General features: G+C 46.0%; 2 protein-coding genes across 5 annotated transcripts in view; one reads left to right on the top strand and one right to left on the bottom strand.

Annotated features, from left to right (window-relative positions):
- The window catches only part of LOC101803633 (sulfotransferase 2B1), a 2,680-nt gene extending 2,027 nt beyond the window's left edge, over positions 1 to 653 (bottom strand). Inside the window, exon 1 of the mRNA XM_072032144.1 lies at positions 474 to 653. Within this exon, the coding sequence (XP_071888245.1) occupies positions 474 to 609 (136 nt within the window). The 5' untranslated portion in view covers positions 610 to 653. The remainder of the gene's footprint in view (positions 1 to 473) is intronic.
- The window catches only part of LOC101803440 (uncharacterized), a 24,469-nt gene extending 8,560 nt beyond the window's left edge, over positions 1 to 15,909 (top strand). The window contains exons 1-3 of one of the 4 annotated variants that reach the window (XM_027470530.3): positions 12,487 to 13,043; positions 13,628 to 13,743; positions 14,900 to 15,909. In XM_027470530.3, the coding sequence (XP_027326331.3) occupies positions 12,879 to 13,043; positions 13,628 to 13,743; positions 14,900 to 15,410 (792 nt within the window). In that variant the 5' untranslated portion in view covers positions 12,487 to 12,878 and the 3' untranslated portion in view covers positions 15,411 to 15,909. Of the gene's footprint in view, positions 1 to 12,486; positions 13,044 to 13,602; positions 13,744 to 14,899 lie in introns of those variants that run through there. The other 3 variants (XM_027470529.3, XM_005021806.6, XM_038179224.2) reach the window with 3 other exon arrangements.

Raw genomic sequence — 15,909 nt, 5'->3', positions numbered from 1 at the left:
AGGAAGAAAAGAAGCAAGAAGAAAGGAAAGGAAAGGAAAGGAAAGGAAAGGAAAGGAAAGGAAAGGAAAGGAAAGGAAAGGAAAGGAAAGGAAAGGAAAGGAAAGGAAAGGAAAGGAAAGGAAAGGAAAGGAAAGGAAAGGAAAGGAAAGGAAAGGAAAGGAAAGGAAAGGAAAGGAAAGGAAAGGAAAGGAAAGGAAAGGAAAGGAAAGGAAAGGAAAGGAAAGGAAAGGAAAGGAAAGGAAAGGAAAGGAAAGGAAAGGAAAGGAAAGGAAAGGAAAGGAAAGGAGAGGAAATCTCACCCAAAACATTCCTGTTCCCCACCACAAAAGAAGACTCACCCTCCAAACAGCCCCTGGAGATGATTCCACAATCCCAACCTATTTTCTGCCACAGACCTTCCCCTGATACCTACAGAGCACTCCCCCAGTCTCCCCACCCCCCACCCCCACCCCCTCAGCCACCCCTGCCATACCAGACTTGGGGTAGGTCACGTTGAAGACATCATCATCCCGCACCAAGAACTCGTTGTGGGCAAAACTCAAGCTGTGCTCAGAATTGTAGGCAGGGGGGAATTTAATGCCTTTGTACGTCACGTAGTGAACTGGCATTGTGCCCGGATAGGGACGGGGCACTGCAGCTCTGCAGCCCTACACTGGGGAGGGAGAGAGACAGGGTGCTGACTCCAAGCTAGGAAACATCTTCCCATATAGCAGGCCCTGAAGAGGACCCCATCCATCCCATTTGCAAACATCAGGGTAGGAGTGTGTTATGCAGTGACACACACTCTCTAATACTTCCTCTTGAGGATCCTACATCAACAGCAGGTTGTCCAGATGGGGAACTGCTGGCTTATAGGGCGTTTAAAAAGCCCTGGGGCTAAATTCTTGCTAATGGACCAATGTTTCTTCTTTCTCCCTTTTTGCCCCAGGTGTTTGCCTGCCCTCACAGCTTGGATGGGAGCAGTTATCTTAGCAGGATTTTGGGCAGGCCAGGGAGACAGGAGGCAGCTGGAAGCCAAAAATTCCCTGTCCGGTACCCAAAACACAGCTTTACTCTGCTGCAGGATCTATAGGACCTCAAGGCTTCCAGATGCTGGAGAGAGAATAAAAAGGAGAGGAAAAGTTTTCCTACCCTTGTGCTGCCGTTCTGGAGCAATGATTAACAAGCTCCAAAGTCCAGCAGCCCTCCCTTTCTTGCAGGGGGGAAGGGGGCGGGTAGAGGGGGCAGAGATCAAAGCTGGTCCCCCACATCCTCTGCCCTGAACCCAGACCCCCTGCAAGAATCCCAGTTTTCTCCCATGCCCCTTTATTTTCCCATGTAACGATCCATTTTCCTCCAAATATACTATTTAAAGCCCCCAGAAAGACCCAAGGAGTCCTACTGCAGTGCCTGCATTTCTTACCATTTATATTTCCCACAGCCACTTTGAAAAATCCATTCTATTCCCATGAGCTGAAGGTCCTTTCCATCATGTCAAACTATGCTGAGATTGCATCTTAAAAAATGCTGTATCCTCCAAAAGGAGGAGAATGGAGCTCAGTGCTACTCAGGAAAAGAAAAAAGGGAAAAAAAATAAATAAAAGGCAATTTAGCAAATCCACCATTAAACAATAACCTGCCAGGAAAAGAAGAGTTGCCTCTGCAGCAATAAGGGATGGGGTAATTCTTGGTTACTCTTCCTCTTCTTCATGAAAAACCTTCTTAACTGAACAACTGAACTACAGGGAGAGGAATAGGGGAAATTCTTTTGCCAGTGAGGCATTATATAGTGCTCCACTCCAAGGACAGGGATGTTTAATGGCCTTAATTAGAAGCAAGAAAACACCAACCAATACTTTTAGTAAATAAGGCAGCCACATAGTCACATGTGAAATTAAAGGTATTTTCTAAATGCTACACTAGGGATGAATGCAATAAACTATTTCTTGAAGCTTTTTTTATTATTTAAAAAAAAAAAGGTATTTTGAAAAACTTATGTAACACAATGTTCTGATTAAGTACACTGAAAAAATAAGTTAAGTACATGGTGTGTGTGAAAAGTGCCTGAGTAGTAGCAAATATTGGCTTTGAGTGCATAGGACAGTTGTTTATAAGACAAACAACTAAAACAGCAGTTTCCCTTTTGATCACGTCCTGTTTTCAAAGCAAACAGGAGAAAAAACGGAAATTAAGAAATGTTTAAACACTTCAAAGAGAAATGTTAACTGAACACAGGCAATCAATTAACAGCAGAAGCAAGGAATGCAATTAATCCCTGGGACTACCCATCACCTTTGTTGCTCTAAACTAAGAAAAAAGTTAAATAAAACTAAAAGCTTCAAGGAAAGCCCCCCCAGAATTGCAAAAAAAATATTTTTTTCCTTGCAGTCCAGAAGAGAATCTACATTCTTCAGAACAGACCTAAAGAGAATCTAGCTGTCTTTTTATACTCAGCAGTTAATAAATAACTAGACTTGCCTGACTCCAGTAAGTAAATATACTAGCCTAAATGATCATTTTAAAATGGGCAATTAATGTGTTTGTACACACCCTATCTTAGATGTATAGTTATTTAAAAAATAAGGTCATCATCTGTATTCTAGAAACATATATCTCATCATATTTAGAAGGCAGTAAAACAGTAAAAAATGTTTGGTTAGTTAAGATAGAGACAAAAATGAAAAATATGATACTAAGTTTTAGATATATTGAAAAACATAAAATTAAAATTAAAAAAGTAGCATAAAATCATCCATGCTACTAGGAAAAAAAAAAAAAAAAGAAAAAAGAAAAAGGAAAAAAAGGAAAAAAAGGAAAAAAAAGGAAAAAAGAGAGGATTTTAAAATGTAACCAAGCGTTTTAAGTCAAACTTTAAGGAAAAACCTGTAATTTTCAAGATTGTCAAGTAAAAATACTAATATGCAACAATTTCAAATTATTCTTGTTACAGCACAATTAACAGAAAGTAAGAAGTATTTAAAAGTATCCTGGTTTTGGCTAGGATAGAGACTATTCTCATCCTAAATCCAAAACACAGCACCATACCAGCTACTAGGAGGAAAAAATAACTCTGTCCTATCCAAAACCAGGACAAAAAGCTAAGAAAGAATTAAGACATGCTTGTCTTTTAAAATGTAATTATGATGTATGAATAATAAATTCCTTTTTGAGCACTGAGAAAGAAGCCCCAAATGAATCCAATTAAACCTGAATTCAAAGGAAATTAAAATTATTTAAAATCAATTAGAGTCATTAATTGAAATTATTACTTTAATGTAAATTAACCTAATTAAGGTTATGATAGCAGAGTGGTCTCATTAAAGAAAAAACATTCATGCCAAAGGGGAACAGAAGTCAAACATGCCACACTTCCGAGCAACCTGTGCAATCACCCTGTTGCTCCAGCTCCAAAAAGACCAAATCCCTAGTAGGGTGGAAATTAAAAATAAATAAGGAACCAAAAGTCAATATCAGGTTTGGAACTGAAAGGAAAAGAGATTTATTTTTTTCACAGATCTCACCTAAAGGCGATGCAGTGGTAATGCACTACCCTCTCTGGATACCTAATGACTTGTTAATTAGATGTAGACTGCAGAAGGGTGATTTGTCTCAGCATAAGGCAGGCTTCTGGGTCTCCTCTGGAGGCACCTAGTGGTGGTCCTGTGATAAGTGATGCTGAGCAGCAGCATGTCCGGATGGGATTATGAGGAACATCAAATGCCTGCTGCTTTGAGACATGACACTCTGCCCTTCCCCTCTGAACATAAAGGGATGCATAAAGAAATTGACATCTCTAATTCTCAGGTGCTTATAAATGCAGTCCTCCAGGCTGGTGAACACAATGGTCCCCATTGGGATAAGCCACAAGGAAGTCCGTGTCACCATGTCATCATGTCCCCGTGTATGCCAGTTGCCCCAAACCAAGCCGTTCCCCACCTCCCAAGAAGGCAACAAAGTAAATTGCAGCACCGAGGTGATGTCAGAGTCCAAGCAGCTTGGGGAGACATGAAGGAAAATCTCATTTTGAATGTTTGAAGCGCCTCCAGAGACCCCTTCACCTCCTCTGACTGTGCTTGTTTGCAAACCTGTTTGTTTTGGGTGTGGCTTTTCAAACAGTTCCTGCATTTCTTTTACTCCCTGCCTGGAGCAGCTCCATGCAGCCCTGTATCTCTTTGTTTGCTCTGCCTCTTGGCAAACTTAATTCAAAGAGCTGGATTATCCCTGGGTCCTTGGAATCGCTTGCAGCCCTTGCAAACAATTAGGCTTACATTTCCCTGCCTTGTTCTTGTGCTGGGGAGATTGGTTTAAGAGGCTATGTTACACAATGCGGGTGATTTTGTATTTGAGCTCTTTGAAAAGGTTTACGTAAATCCTGATGGTGATTGTCCATGCTATTGGTTTATCCTAAGCCCTCTTGTACCGAAACTTTGGCATGAGGATAAAAGGTGGCAGAAGCATCTCAGAAATTCCCCAAAGCAAATACCAAAGGACAGGTTTGGTTAGCAGAGTCGTGACCCAACAAAATGGCTTCAGGAACTGCAGATGGCAAGTGGCAGGGTCAGTCCTTCCAAGGGACAGGGGCTGGCTGCTCCTTAAAAAAACACACAGCTGCCGTTCCACATCTGTAGCTTAGAGAATACACTACCCAGAGAATAATCCTAAGAAGCTGTCCTAAAACACACTTTTTGCACCTATTTTGAGATATTTTGCTTATTTAAGCATAATTTCTAAAAACTGTTGGCTGCTCTGCTGGAATGGGCAATTCATACTGACTGCACAAATCACATCTTCACAGAGGATGAGCCATCTGCCAGTCTTGCTGGTGGAAAACCATCTTCATAACCCTACAGTGGAGCTGAGATGCTGCTTCCAGTGCTCAGGGCCTGCAGAGTCACAAGCACTGTGAAGGGTCTTGCCCCTTTCAGTAACTTAGATCTTGGGACTTGTATGCAGGAATTTTAATTTGCCCTTAATGTCCTTTAACAACCTCCAGAATTGCCCAGACCTTATACAGGTGGTACAAAAAGAGAAAAGGTAGCAACAGAGGTATTAAAGACTAACAGAGATGGCAAGGCATGCATCCATCTCAATATCACCTTTGACTTTTTTCTCTGCAGCTGAATTGAAAATTTCTGCACCTGCAAGGTCTTCATGATCATAGCCCCCATACTCTCCACCAGCACCACCCCGTGTACCTCCAGTCACACACTGTCATATCTTTCATATCCTCTCAAAACACTTTCCATGATTCCTGGTCTTCTTATTGCATGTCTGCAACAGTTCTCCAAGGTCCATCTCTCTCTCCACTCCTCCCTCCCTCTCTCTGCCTCAACCTCCCCCATTCCTCAGTTTCCCTCACTTAAAATCTTTTCATGGAGTCTTCATGGATTGATGCAAACCAGGCTATGGTTCCCCCTGCTTTTCCATTTGATTCTCTGGCTCTAATTTCCTCCAAGGCTGTTGGATGAGATTAATCAAGATCACTTCTAACTGTGGGGCAGGAAAAACATTTTTTTCCCTCTCCTGAGCTTTCTCCTTCACTGCTACTGAATAAATGTGGCTGCAGACAGGGATTATCAAGGTGTTGGTGCTTTGTGGGTAGCAGCTGCAGCAGAAAGCAGCTCCAAATAACATACATAAGATGCCAAAGAGGTTTTTTTCCTTCTTTGGGGAGTGCTTGCTGCACCCCTGTCCTTTTCTGACACGGGTAGCTCCTTCCCCTTGTTCCTTTCCAGGCTGGGTATCTGCAGTACAGCATCCACTCTAGGAAGGAGGCATTGAGGCAGAACGAGGTGCAGAAGACATCTGGTTGCAGACCAGTGCAAGTACAGCAAGGGCAACCAGCCACAAGGTACCCACAAGGTCTCCCAAGTGGATTCAGGATGTGTCAAGTACAGCAAGAGAAAGCCAGGAGAGAGAGGAAGGAGAAAAACAAACAAACAAACAAACAAACAAATAAATAAATAAACAAATGCAGATTTATTTAAGCATGCCATTATTAACGCATTTTTCTTTCAAAAATATAAGCATGGATTGGGAAAAATAATGCATTTAACATTGCTGAACATTATTACAGCTGACAAAAAAAAAATCTAAACTGGTATATCAGCAAACCCTCTCCCCATATGAAAGACTGAGGAGATATTACTTGATATTACTTCTTACCTGCACAAGCTGAAAGTGCCTTAAATCCTGATTTCTTCCTACTGTCAGTATTTCTGTATGTCAAGCTGTGCCCCCTGCATACAGATGTTCTGCGTCTGAGCTTGTTTCTTCGGTGCAGCCCGTGCACTCCTCTTCCCACACCCTGTGGTATTCAGCATTGAGAAAATAACTGGAATTTTGGGAAAGAAAAAGGAAAGAGAGACATTTGGATCAATGTAGAGATAACAGCAACTCTCCTGACACTTTGGAGGACACAATTGGTTTTCTAAGAATTGTATACCTATACTTCATAAAACAAGGAATAAACACATCATAAAACAGTAACAGGCATGAGTAAAGAGATACCCTGAACCGTTTGGGTCCTGGGACTGGATGCAGCAAGGCTGGGGTCTGGTGCTTCATCTTTTTCTGTTTCATTCCCAGGTTCTTACCCAAATTTCTTCATGGAGGGGAGGGTCAAGCCTTGGTACAAGCTGTCCAGGGAAGCAGTGCAGTCCCTATCCCTGGAGATATGTAAGAATATCACTGGGCAGGGAGGGTGAGCAAAATTGTTATAAACATTAGACCAGTTTAATAGTTGCTAATCACAATGTTTATTTTTTATTTATTTATTTTAAATCTCAGGTCTGCTGTGCCTGTTTTCTGAACTGAGTTATATAGCACATGACTTACTGTATGTGTTCCCTGTCTTGCTGCTTATCCTTTCCAGGGGTTGGTATAGGGTTATTATTTTAGTGTACGGTGTAATGCTGGCTTATGGTATGATAAAATTACTGATCATGAGACTAATCTGGTATTTGTACTCAGTATCACCCCCAATTCCATAATTCAGAAACCACGGCTCAGAAACTATTGATAATTACAACTTTTACCTTCTCTTCAGGGAGCCAATCTAGGGATTTTTCCCACTTGTTCACTCTCCCTTTCTCCTTCACCTCCCCCTTCTCCTCCAGGTGAGTTACGATAGCTCTTCAAAACTTTGAATATCCTTGGGCTATGAGATTTGCAAAAAGATTTTGGTTGTTGTCCAGGTGAGCACCTTGTCACCTGGCTGCTCTGGTGCTGGGACAGCGAAGCCAATAGTCTGGAATTAGAGGGCAGGAACCAGGCAGCTGGGATCCCTTGCTAGGGAAGGGGGTATTGACAAAGCAATTGGAAGAGGAGCACAAATCTTCACCCTCTGGAGGTGTCTCCTGTTGGGCTTGAAGGAAAGGTGTCCCTTCAAGGAAGATCTTGGATGTGAAACAGGCAAGCAGACCACCATGGACAGGGGAATCTAACCATGAGAATTAGCCATGCTGGAGGTGATTTATGATGACCTAGACAACGAATATCTATCCAAAGATCCAGGTGAAGTCAAATGTACAGGACCCCCGTGGTGGAAGTTTGTATGGAGCACACCATTATTATGTGCCAGCTCATTGGCAGTAATGACCTGAAAAGACCATGAGGAACCCACAGTGGATAAATTGACTAGACAACTCCAGCAGCACAAAGAAAGTCTCTCCTCATCCCTATAGGCTGGAACCTCAGTTGTGGAGAAGCTTTCTGAAGAGGTTCACCAACTCAAAGAGAATGCTTGGGAGAAAAGATGTCCACCAGCTTAAAGAGAATATATTTTCCTCCCCACTTGCATGAAACAGTGTCTCAGCTATCAGGGTAAGCATCCTTCCATTCATGTAGTAAGATATAGCGGGTAGCCACCCTGTGCCACCCTGTGGTTTTATCTATGTAACCATGAAGAAGACATGAGAAAATGGGATGGAAAATCTACCTCGGCACTAGAGGCACAAGTACGTGAATTGCAAGGAAAAACAATCAGAAAAGGGGGAGATTCTAAGAAATTTGCTGCTCCAATTTCCAGTGGGCAGTCCTCCAGACACAGAAATGAAGGTTCTGACCAGAATTAGAGGGGCTCCACCTCCAGCCAGGGGGAGGAAAGGAACAACTGAGTTTATTGGACTGTGTAGATTCAATGGCCTGGCACGTCAGATGCACAGAAGTATAAGGCTTTAGTAGACACCGGTGCACAGTGCACTGTAATGCCATCAAGCTATAAAATGCCAGAACCCATCTGTATTTATGGGCTGAGAGGGGGATCCCAGCAGGTAACTGTTTTGGAGGCTGAAGTGAGTCTTTTCCCTTTAGAGAATGACCCCAGGGAGTTCTCCAAGGCTCAATTCCCAAGGATCTGGGCTCATTTCTCCCCATTTATCAGCTCAGGGTTGGAGGATAAACAGTGGAGAAAGAGCAAGAGCTGTGCTGAGACAAGATGCCCCCTGCTCCCAGCAGGTCACAGGTGTTTGTCTTTTCAGGGATGAGAGTGGGGCAGATGTTTTGGGTTCATGCATTTTTAGGGATTTTAAGGCTTCTTGCTCTATTTTCCTTCTTCGGTCTGTTTTCAGAGGGTACTTTTGGATCAGGCTGTAGCTGCACTTTTTTTTTTTTTATATAAAAAAAAGGCTTTTAAAGAAAAAGCAATGTGCCATAAACGCATGCAAGTTTAGTGCCTCATTTCTGCAGTATGTCAAGGTTCACCTTCTTTTACTAGCAGAAAAGCTACTAAAAGAGGAAAATCAGAGATTTTTTTTCCCTGTTCTTGACCTTTTTGTCATAAAGCCAGAAGCCAAAGTATATTTAACAGCATTGTAAAAAGCCACGATAATGCAGCCTGAGGTGTTTCTTTAGAAAACAAATTGTAATCTCTCAGCAACCTTAGTACATTAGATAAGACATAGATGAAAGTACATCAGCACATAAATAACCATACCAGACTTACAAGATAAGAAAAGCAAGGACTTTACGATATTATCAGTACTTTTGACCCAGGCACAACATGGATTACTTCTTAACTCATACAAACGTGACACAAAGGCTGATATGAAGTAGATCTCCATACCTAAAGAGCTTGGTGCAGAGACCTGCTCTGCATGGCACTGGGAGGCCAGGTCAGCCACATAGGTGCTGTTATTTATTATCTAAATTAGCAGAATTTACAGATCTAAAGACAAATCTGTACAGATTTGTATTTTGCCGAGGAGACAATGTCCTGTAAAGCTGGAGAGCATCATGGGGATTAGGGGCAGTAAATGAACCAAACACAGCAGAGCTAAAACCAGCTTTAGCTCAGAACAGGGTTAACTTACCCAAATTCACATAGCTGGAGTGCAGATGGTGTCAGCCAAGCCAACCACCCTTGCTGTCACTGTGCAGAAACATGTACCAGAAGACCTGACTCAACACAATTGATGTTGATGTCTCCCTAAGGTGAGGTGAAGTGAGTCCTGGAGGTGTACATTTCTCTCAGATGACTGCAAAGAGAATTTAGATCAAATGCTAGGACCAGTCAGCAACACAGCAGCTGTCATATTCCTGTAGTCTAGCCTATAGAAACATCCTGTGCCTGCCACTGCCCTGATACTGTCACCCCTGTGCCTCCAAAATGCTTATTGCTCTGCCTGGGAAAAATAGTAGGAACCCAGGACTATATATCAGATACATCTTTTTCCTCCCAAGTGCAGCTCACTGTGTTTTAAAAGCATATTGCAGCTTAAACTTGTTTTTAAAAATAAGGTTTGCAGTCAGCCCCTGTTTAGCAACACCTTTGCCTTCTCGTGCAAATAAGAATGGGAAATAGGGCACTGCAGAAAAGCTTCCAGTTTCCCAGGGGAAGCAGCAAAACTAAAGCAGACTCCAGTTTTCCAGGGGAGCAGAGCAGGAGCTTTTGCTGAAACAGCATTTCTCCTGGGGATGGGGGATGCAACTAAAATGGGGATGCATCACAGCCGGCTCGATAAACAGCTGCCACTGCAGAAGAGTAAACAGCTGCATTAAGCATCTGAATTGCACCTAATTTGTCTGCTGTAAGTCCTTTCTCTTAAGCTTGGGTGTTCTATTTTCAAGATAAATCTGGTTAGGAGTCATATCCCTATTTCACATAAGTCTAGAGGCAACCAGGATGTGACTGAAGACAGGGACTGCTTGAAATCCCAGTCCTCCCACGGGGACACGAGTGGGCTGATAGCTCCTCACCCCTTTCCCTCTGCCACCGCTGGCATCACCATGTTTCCAGCACACAGATGCCAATCTGGAGGATGCTCAGGCATGCAACAGCCACCAGGAAGGGGATTTGGAGCTTCTGCCCAGTGCAGGATTGGTCCCAGTGCTGCGTTGGGCTGCACAGGCTGTTGAGACACAGGGAAAGCAGCTGTAGCCACTGGATGGCACCATCAGCCCTGGAAGGGGACCTTGGTTGTGGCCCCTGGTGCTCCCAGCTGCTGGCTTGCTGCAGCTCAGTTTGGGAAGGGCTGTCCCTGGCTCTGTGGCACCGGCTCTGGTTTTGGTGAGAAAATGGGCCAACACTGACCTCGGACCAAAGCCCTGCCCAGCAAAAAGCTATAGAAAGTGGGGTTTTCTCCTGGGATGCATCATGCATGTGAATATGTACACGCCAAACCCATGCCCACCTGGGCTCTAGGGTCTAAAGCAGGGGTGCACACAGAAATAGGACATTTAGCACACAGAAACAGGACATTTACTGGCAAGTATTTACACACAGATTCACAGCTTGCCAAGAGAAGGGGTCACACATTGACCTGGCGCAATAAGAGTGACCCTGCTGCCCTGCTCTATATTAATTCCAAACTGTACAGCAGTGCTTATGGAAGAATGAGCTCCCCAGCACTGCACAGAGTCTTCACTTTAAAGAAAAGCATCCTGAAACAAGTATGTACAAAACTTACCTGCAACACTGCACTTTCCTTGCATTGATTTTTTTTTTTCTACTTTTCATCTCCTCCAAAAGGTTTCAAATTCATCCTTTCCTCAAAGTGCTGGCTTCAGGAAACTCCCCCTCCGCAAGTGCAATAGCTGTGCTGCCATCAAGCATCCTCCCTTGCTGTCTTGATGTATCTTGGCTCCAGCAGCCAGGGCTGTAGTGCACAGCAGGAGGAAATCCCATCAGGAAATCCTACAGGTGGGATTTGCTGGTGCAGCCTCCAGCAGACTTCAGGCTCAGATGAAGCCACATCCCCTGGGGACGTGACCCCTCTGCCTTGCTGAGGAATGTGTTTGAGCAACACTTTTCTGCCCACGTGCTGCCAACTCAAAATAGGGCCCCTGCACCTCCAGGGAGAGCTGCTGAGTTAGTATTTTTCCTTTCATTGTCCCTGTGCTGGGAGTACAAAGGATGTGAAGCGAAACAGCCATGCCCTGAAGGCAGCCTCAGCTGTTTACCCTGCTCTGTAGAGGGGAGGTGGAGGGGTTGGAAATGTTCCTGGGTCACATTACCAAACAGCAAAACCGAAACAGCTCACCTGCAAGGACGAATCTGAGCTGGAAGGGGTGGGTGCTGAGACAAAGCCCTTAATACAGCCTCCTTAGGTGTGACCATTTACCCAGTGCTTGAGCCAAGACTCTGACAGCTTTAGGAAGCCGCCTGGTACAGCTTAAGATTCATCCTAGCCCACAGACAGCAGAAATCACCCTGGGGTTCCCGGCTGAATGCTTCAGGCACTGAGCTGTGCAATTACAGGAAATGCGTTGGATTCCCAACAGCAGAAACCGAGCAGAAAAGGGACAAAACAAGTAGCTGGAGCAGCCGGGCTCCATCCCTTCCCCTCCACCCCAACCTTTTCCATCCTCTGACCTCCAGGTGGGAGGTTTTCAGCTGGTTTGTGCCCCACGTCAATAAAAAACTATGGGGAAGCCTCTGTTTCCTATAGTGCAGCAAGAGCTGCTGCGACTTCTGAATTTGGGGGAAGGGAAGCAAGGAGGTAAAGGGAAAATACTCAAGAAATTCAAAAAAAAAAAAAAAGGAGGGAAAATAAAAATAAAAGGAGTGCAAATGGGTGTTCATAAATACAAAGAGCAGATAAAACACTCTCAGCTGTCCTGAAGAAGGGAAGATGGTAATTTATAAGGACAGCTGAGGGTTGCCTGAGCAGCTACATCAGAGCCACACAATCTGGAAGGCAAACACTGGCTCCTTGTTTGAAAACAAACACAAGGGCTGGTTTCCTCATCCACTTCGTGCAGGGGAAACAAGTGCACAAGTGCCAGCAGTGCTGCAGCCTCATGAGCTGGTGGTCAGAAACACTGCCCCTGGACTTTGAAACCCATCCTTCTTCTGCATCCCTGCATCTTGGGTGGGTTGCCGTGGGTGAGCACCAGCGGGCTCAGCTACTTGCTCGCTATCCCCAGAATGGGACGAGGAAGAGAAAAAGAATCCCCCAGAATGGGATGGGTTGAGGTAAAGAGAGTTTAATAGGCAAAACCAAAGCTGCATCTGCAAGCAAGGCAAAACACAAACTCATTTAGTCCTTCCCACCAGCAGGCAAGTGTTTGGACACTTCCAGGATAAGCAGGGCTCCATCCTGCATAAGGATTACTTGGGAAGACCAACTCCATCTCTCCACATGTCCCCGTTTTCTTCTCCTTTCCTTGGCCTTATATTGCTGAGCATGACACTGTACAGCATGGGACATCCCTCTGGTTGTTTGGGGACAGCTGTCCTGGGTCTGTCCCTTCCCAGCTCCTTGTGCATCCTCATCCTCCTTGCAGGCAGGGCAGCATCAGGAGCAGAGAAGTCCTTGGTCCCATACAAGTGTCGCTCAGCAACAGCTAAAACATTGGTGTGTCGTTGCTGTTTTCATCACAAATCCAAAACACGGCAGCGTACCAGGTGCTAGGGAGAAAATTAACTTTGCCGCCACCAGAACCCGTAGAGGATTGCATGTCCAAAGACAACACCCCCACTTCACCCTGCCTCCTGCCTGCCCTGGGTGTGATCGGGCTCTCAGGGAGGAGCAGGGCAGCCCAGAAGGCTCCATCCGCAGCCCTGGGAACCCAAGAGGCAGTGGGTTTCTTCTCCCCATCTGCACAACTTGGGCAGCACCAGGTAAGGGTCCTCTTGGTCTCTCTGTGTGTCCCAGGAGAGCAGGGCTGGGGTCCAGGAGTGATTTCTGTGCTTGCTTTTTCTCTCTCTCACTCACCTCTGCTGTCAGAGCCCAGCTCCAGTCCGAGACATCTTATTCTGGGGTGTCTTGGTAGGTTTTTTGTTTTGCCTCATTCATCCAACCCACACCAGTCCTTTTTTATTTGAGATGCCCTTGGGATATCCCAGCACATCAGTGGGGCATGATGTGGACTTACAGGACCAAGCTCCCTAGGGCATCTCCATGCTGCCTCATCTCCCCACACCAAAGGGTTGGATCCTCTCATCTCCTGCTCCCATGGCTCGGATGAGAAATCAGAGCAAAGAAATGGATGAGAAATCAGAGCAAAGAAATCAGAAGCTCCCTGCTTCTGCTGCCCACCCCAGCCTGTCCCCTCTGACATTATTTTGAAGATGGATGTGTCAGCTTGCTTCAGTGGGGCTTGGCTCCAGCCTGGACCCTGCCCAAAGGCAGATTGTGCCCCTCAAACCCCACTGCACTCTGGATTTCCAACCCCTCTAGGCTGTCCTTTTCTGTGCACCAGCAGCCTGACCCCATGGAGAAGCACAGAGACCTCGAGGAGATCCTCCTCAGCGTGCCCCAGTCCCGGAGCGTGGGAATTGAGATCACCAACAAGACAAGCGTGACCCTCCGCAATCCCAGGTTTGTACGGTGCCCACCAACCCCCAGATTTACAACATCCCCAAAGCTTGGGCATGAATCTGAGAGCAGCAAAACCTGGTGTGCACAAGGTGCTGCGTAAAAGCTGCAGGGGGAACAAGGAAGCAGACGGGAGGTAGAGGCACCCACAGCCTGGGCTGGTGCCAGCGGGGTGAGGGTACTGCCAGAGCCTCGTTAGCCTCGTTAGCACACACCTTGCAGAGAAAATGCTCAGCCCTGAGAAAACACAGGGCTGGACAAATGCCTGGGTTCCTTGGGGCTTGTTTATCTGAGGTAAAGGGCAGCCCATCCACTCCCACCCACTGTTTGCTGCAGGGTCTGGGATCACAAAATGGTGAAAGGGCTGAGGTTGGGAGGGACCTTTGGAGGTCGTTTTGTCCATGTCAAGCAGGGGCACCTACAGGAGGCTGCTCAGGACCACATCCCGACAGCTTTTGGATATCTCCAAGGAGCCTCCACCACCTCTCTGGGCAACCCATGCCAGTGCTCCATCACCATAAATGATGTTCATATGTTCAAAGGGAACCTCTCCTCTTTCAGTTTGTGCCCCTTGCCTCTTGTCCTGTCACTGGGTGCCACTGGAAAGAGCCTTTTCTGCCAAGCTGGTTCCCAGCTGGGTGCCTCCTGGTGCCTGGGGTTGTTTCTCCCAGCTTCAAGACCTTCCACTTCTCCTTGTTGAACTTCATGAGGTTCCTGTCACCCACATCTCCAGCCTGTCCAAGTCTCTCTGGATGACAGTGTGACCCTCTGGTGTATCCACCACCCCCTAGGGTTTTGTGTTGCTATAATCTGCCCCATCATCCAGATCATTAATGAAGCCAGACCCTGTACTGACCCCTTGGGGTCAGTGGTGACTCCTTGGTGACTTGGTGACTTGGTGACACTCCAGTGGTGACTTGGAAGTGGTGACTCCACCACTTCCCCGGGCAGCCTATTCCAATGCCTCACAACCCTTCCAGTGAATAATTTTTTCCTAATATCCAACCTAAACCTCCCCTGGTGCAACTTGAGGCCATTTCCTCTTGGTGCCTGGGAGAAGAGACCGATCCCACCTCGCTGTTGCCTCCTTTCAGCTAACTCAGGAGCAACGTGGAAACCTTCCATCCTGATTTTATGGTTCTTTCTGGTCTCCCCACAGCTATTTCTGCCAAAGCGGTGAAGTCTTCACGCCCCCGTCACCATCCATCAGCCCCCAGTCCAGGGAGATGTGCGTCTTTGTGAAACGCCACCTGAGCGCCTGGGGCGTATCCGGAGCCCTCTTGTACGTCTCGGAGCCCTTCTCCTTCGCGGTGATGTTCTACAACCCTAGGAACAACACGATATTTGACCACCAGTACGCGGTGGAGATCTTCCAAGGGCCAACCATCTCTGGGAGCCTGGAGAGCCTCTACTGGTCTATGCGTGGGGCCCGACCCCAGTCCCAAACCTACAGGAAGGAGGTGCTGGACAAAAAAAACTCCTCCATCGTTGTGTCCGATGGGCCCTACAGCATCTCAGCCACCATGTCCAACCACAACAAAGCCGTCCTGAAGGTGCTGGTGGAGGAGACGCGGGGGCCTCCGCCAAAGTATACACCCAACTGCTTTCCTCACCCCAAGGACATCTCCAAGGACAGGCACCCCCAGGCTTTCACCTACTTGCCAAAATAGTGACTTGCCAAAAAAGCTCCATGTCCTGGAATTTCGTCCCCACGTTGGAAACCCAACAGTTTCTGCACAAAGCGTGCAGGTTTGGTTTTAATTTATGTGTCTCCTCTGATTTCATGCCCTTTTCACCAAGCCTGCCGACAAACTGGGCAGGCAACCCAAGAAACAAATCATTTTCAGATTTCACAGTGAAGTTTTACAGATCTCCATTCTCCAAAGCTGAGAAATTAGGAAATACTGAAGAAAAATAAATCAACACATTTCTCTGAGAGCTGCCCTTCATGCTTTTGGGGTTGATCATAACCACGGCAGAAGGAAGAAGGCAGTGAGGGCTCCAGCATCTCAAGTTTTCAGCCGTCACAATTTCCATTTCCTGAAATAAAATCTCTTGTCCAGACTGAGGGAGAACAATGGGTTTTTTTCGGTGCTGAATTCCCCGATAACGTGCACTGGCACTTTCTCCACCTGCTGGGATTGTGGCTCCTCAGATCAGTTTACCACA

Source organism: Anas platyrhynchos, chromosome 36 (genome assembly GCF_047663525.1).
Source record: "Anas platyrhynchos isolate ZD024472 breed Pekin duck chromosome 36, IASCAAS_PekinDuck_T2T, whole genome shotgun sequence".
In the NCBI taxonomy this organism is placed as follows: domain Eukaryota; kingdom Metazoa; phylum Chordata; class Aves; order Anseriformes; family Anatidae; genus Anas; species Anas platyrhynchos.
This window is presented reverse-complemented; position numbering and strand designations above follow the sequence as displayed.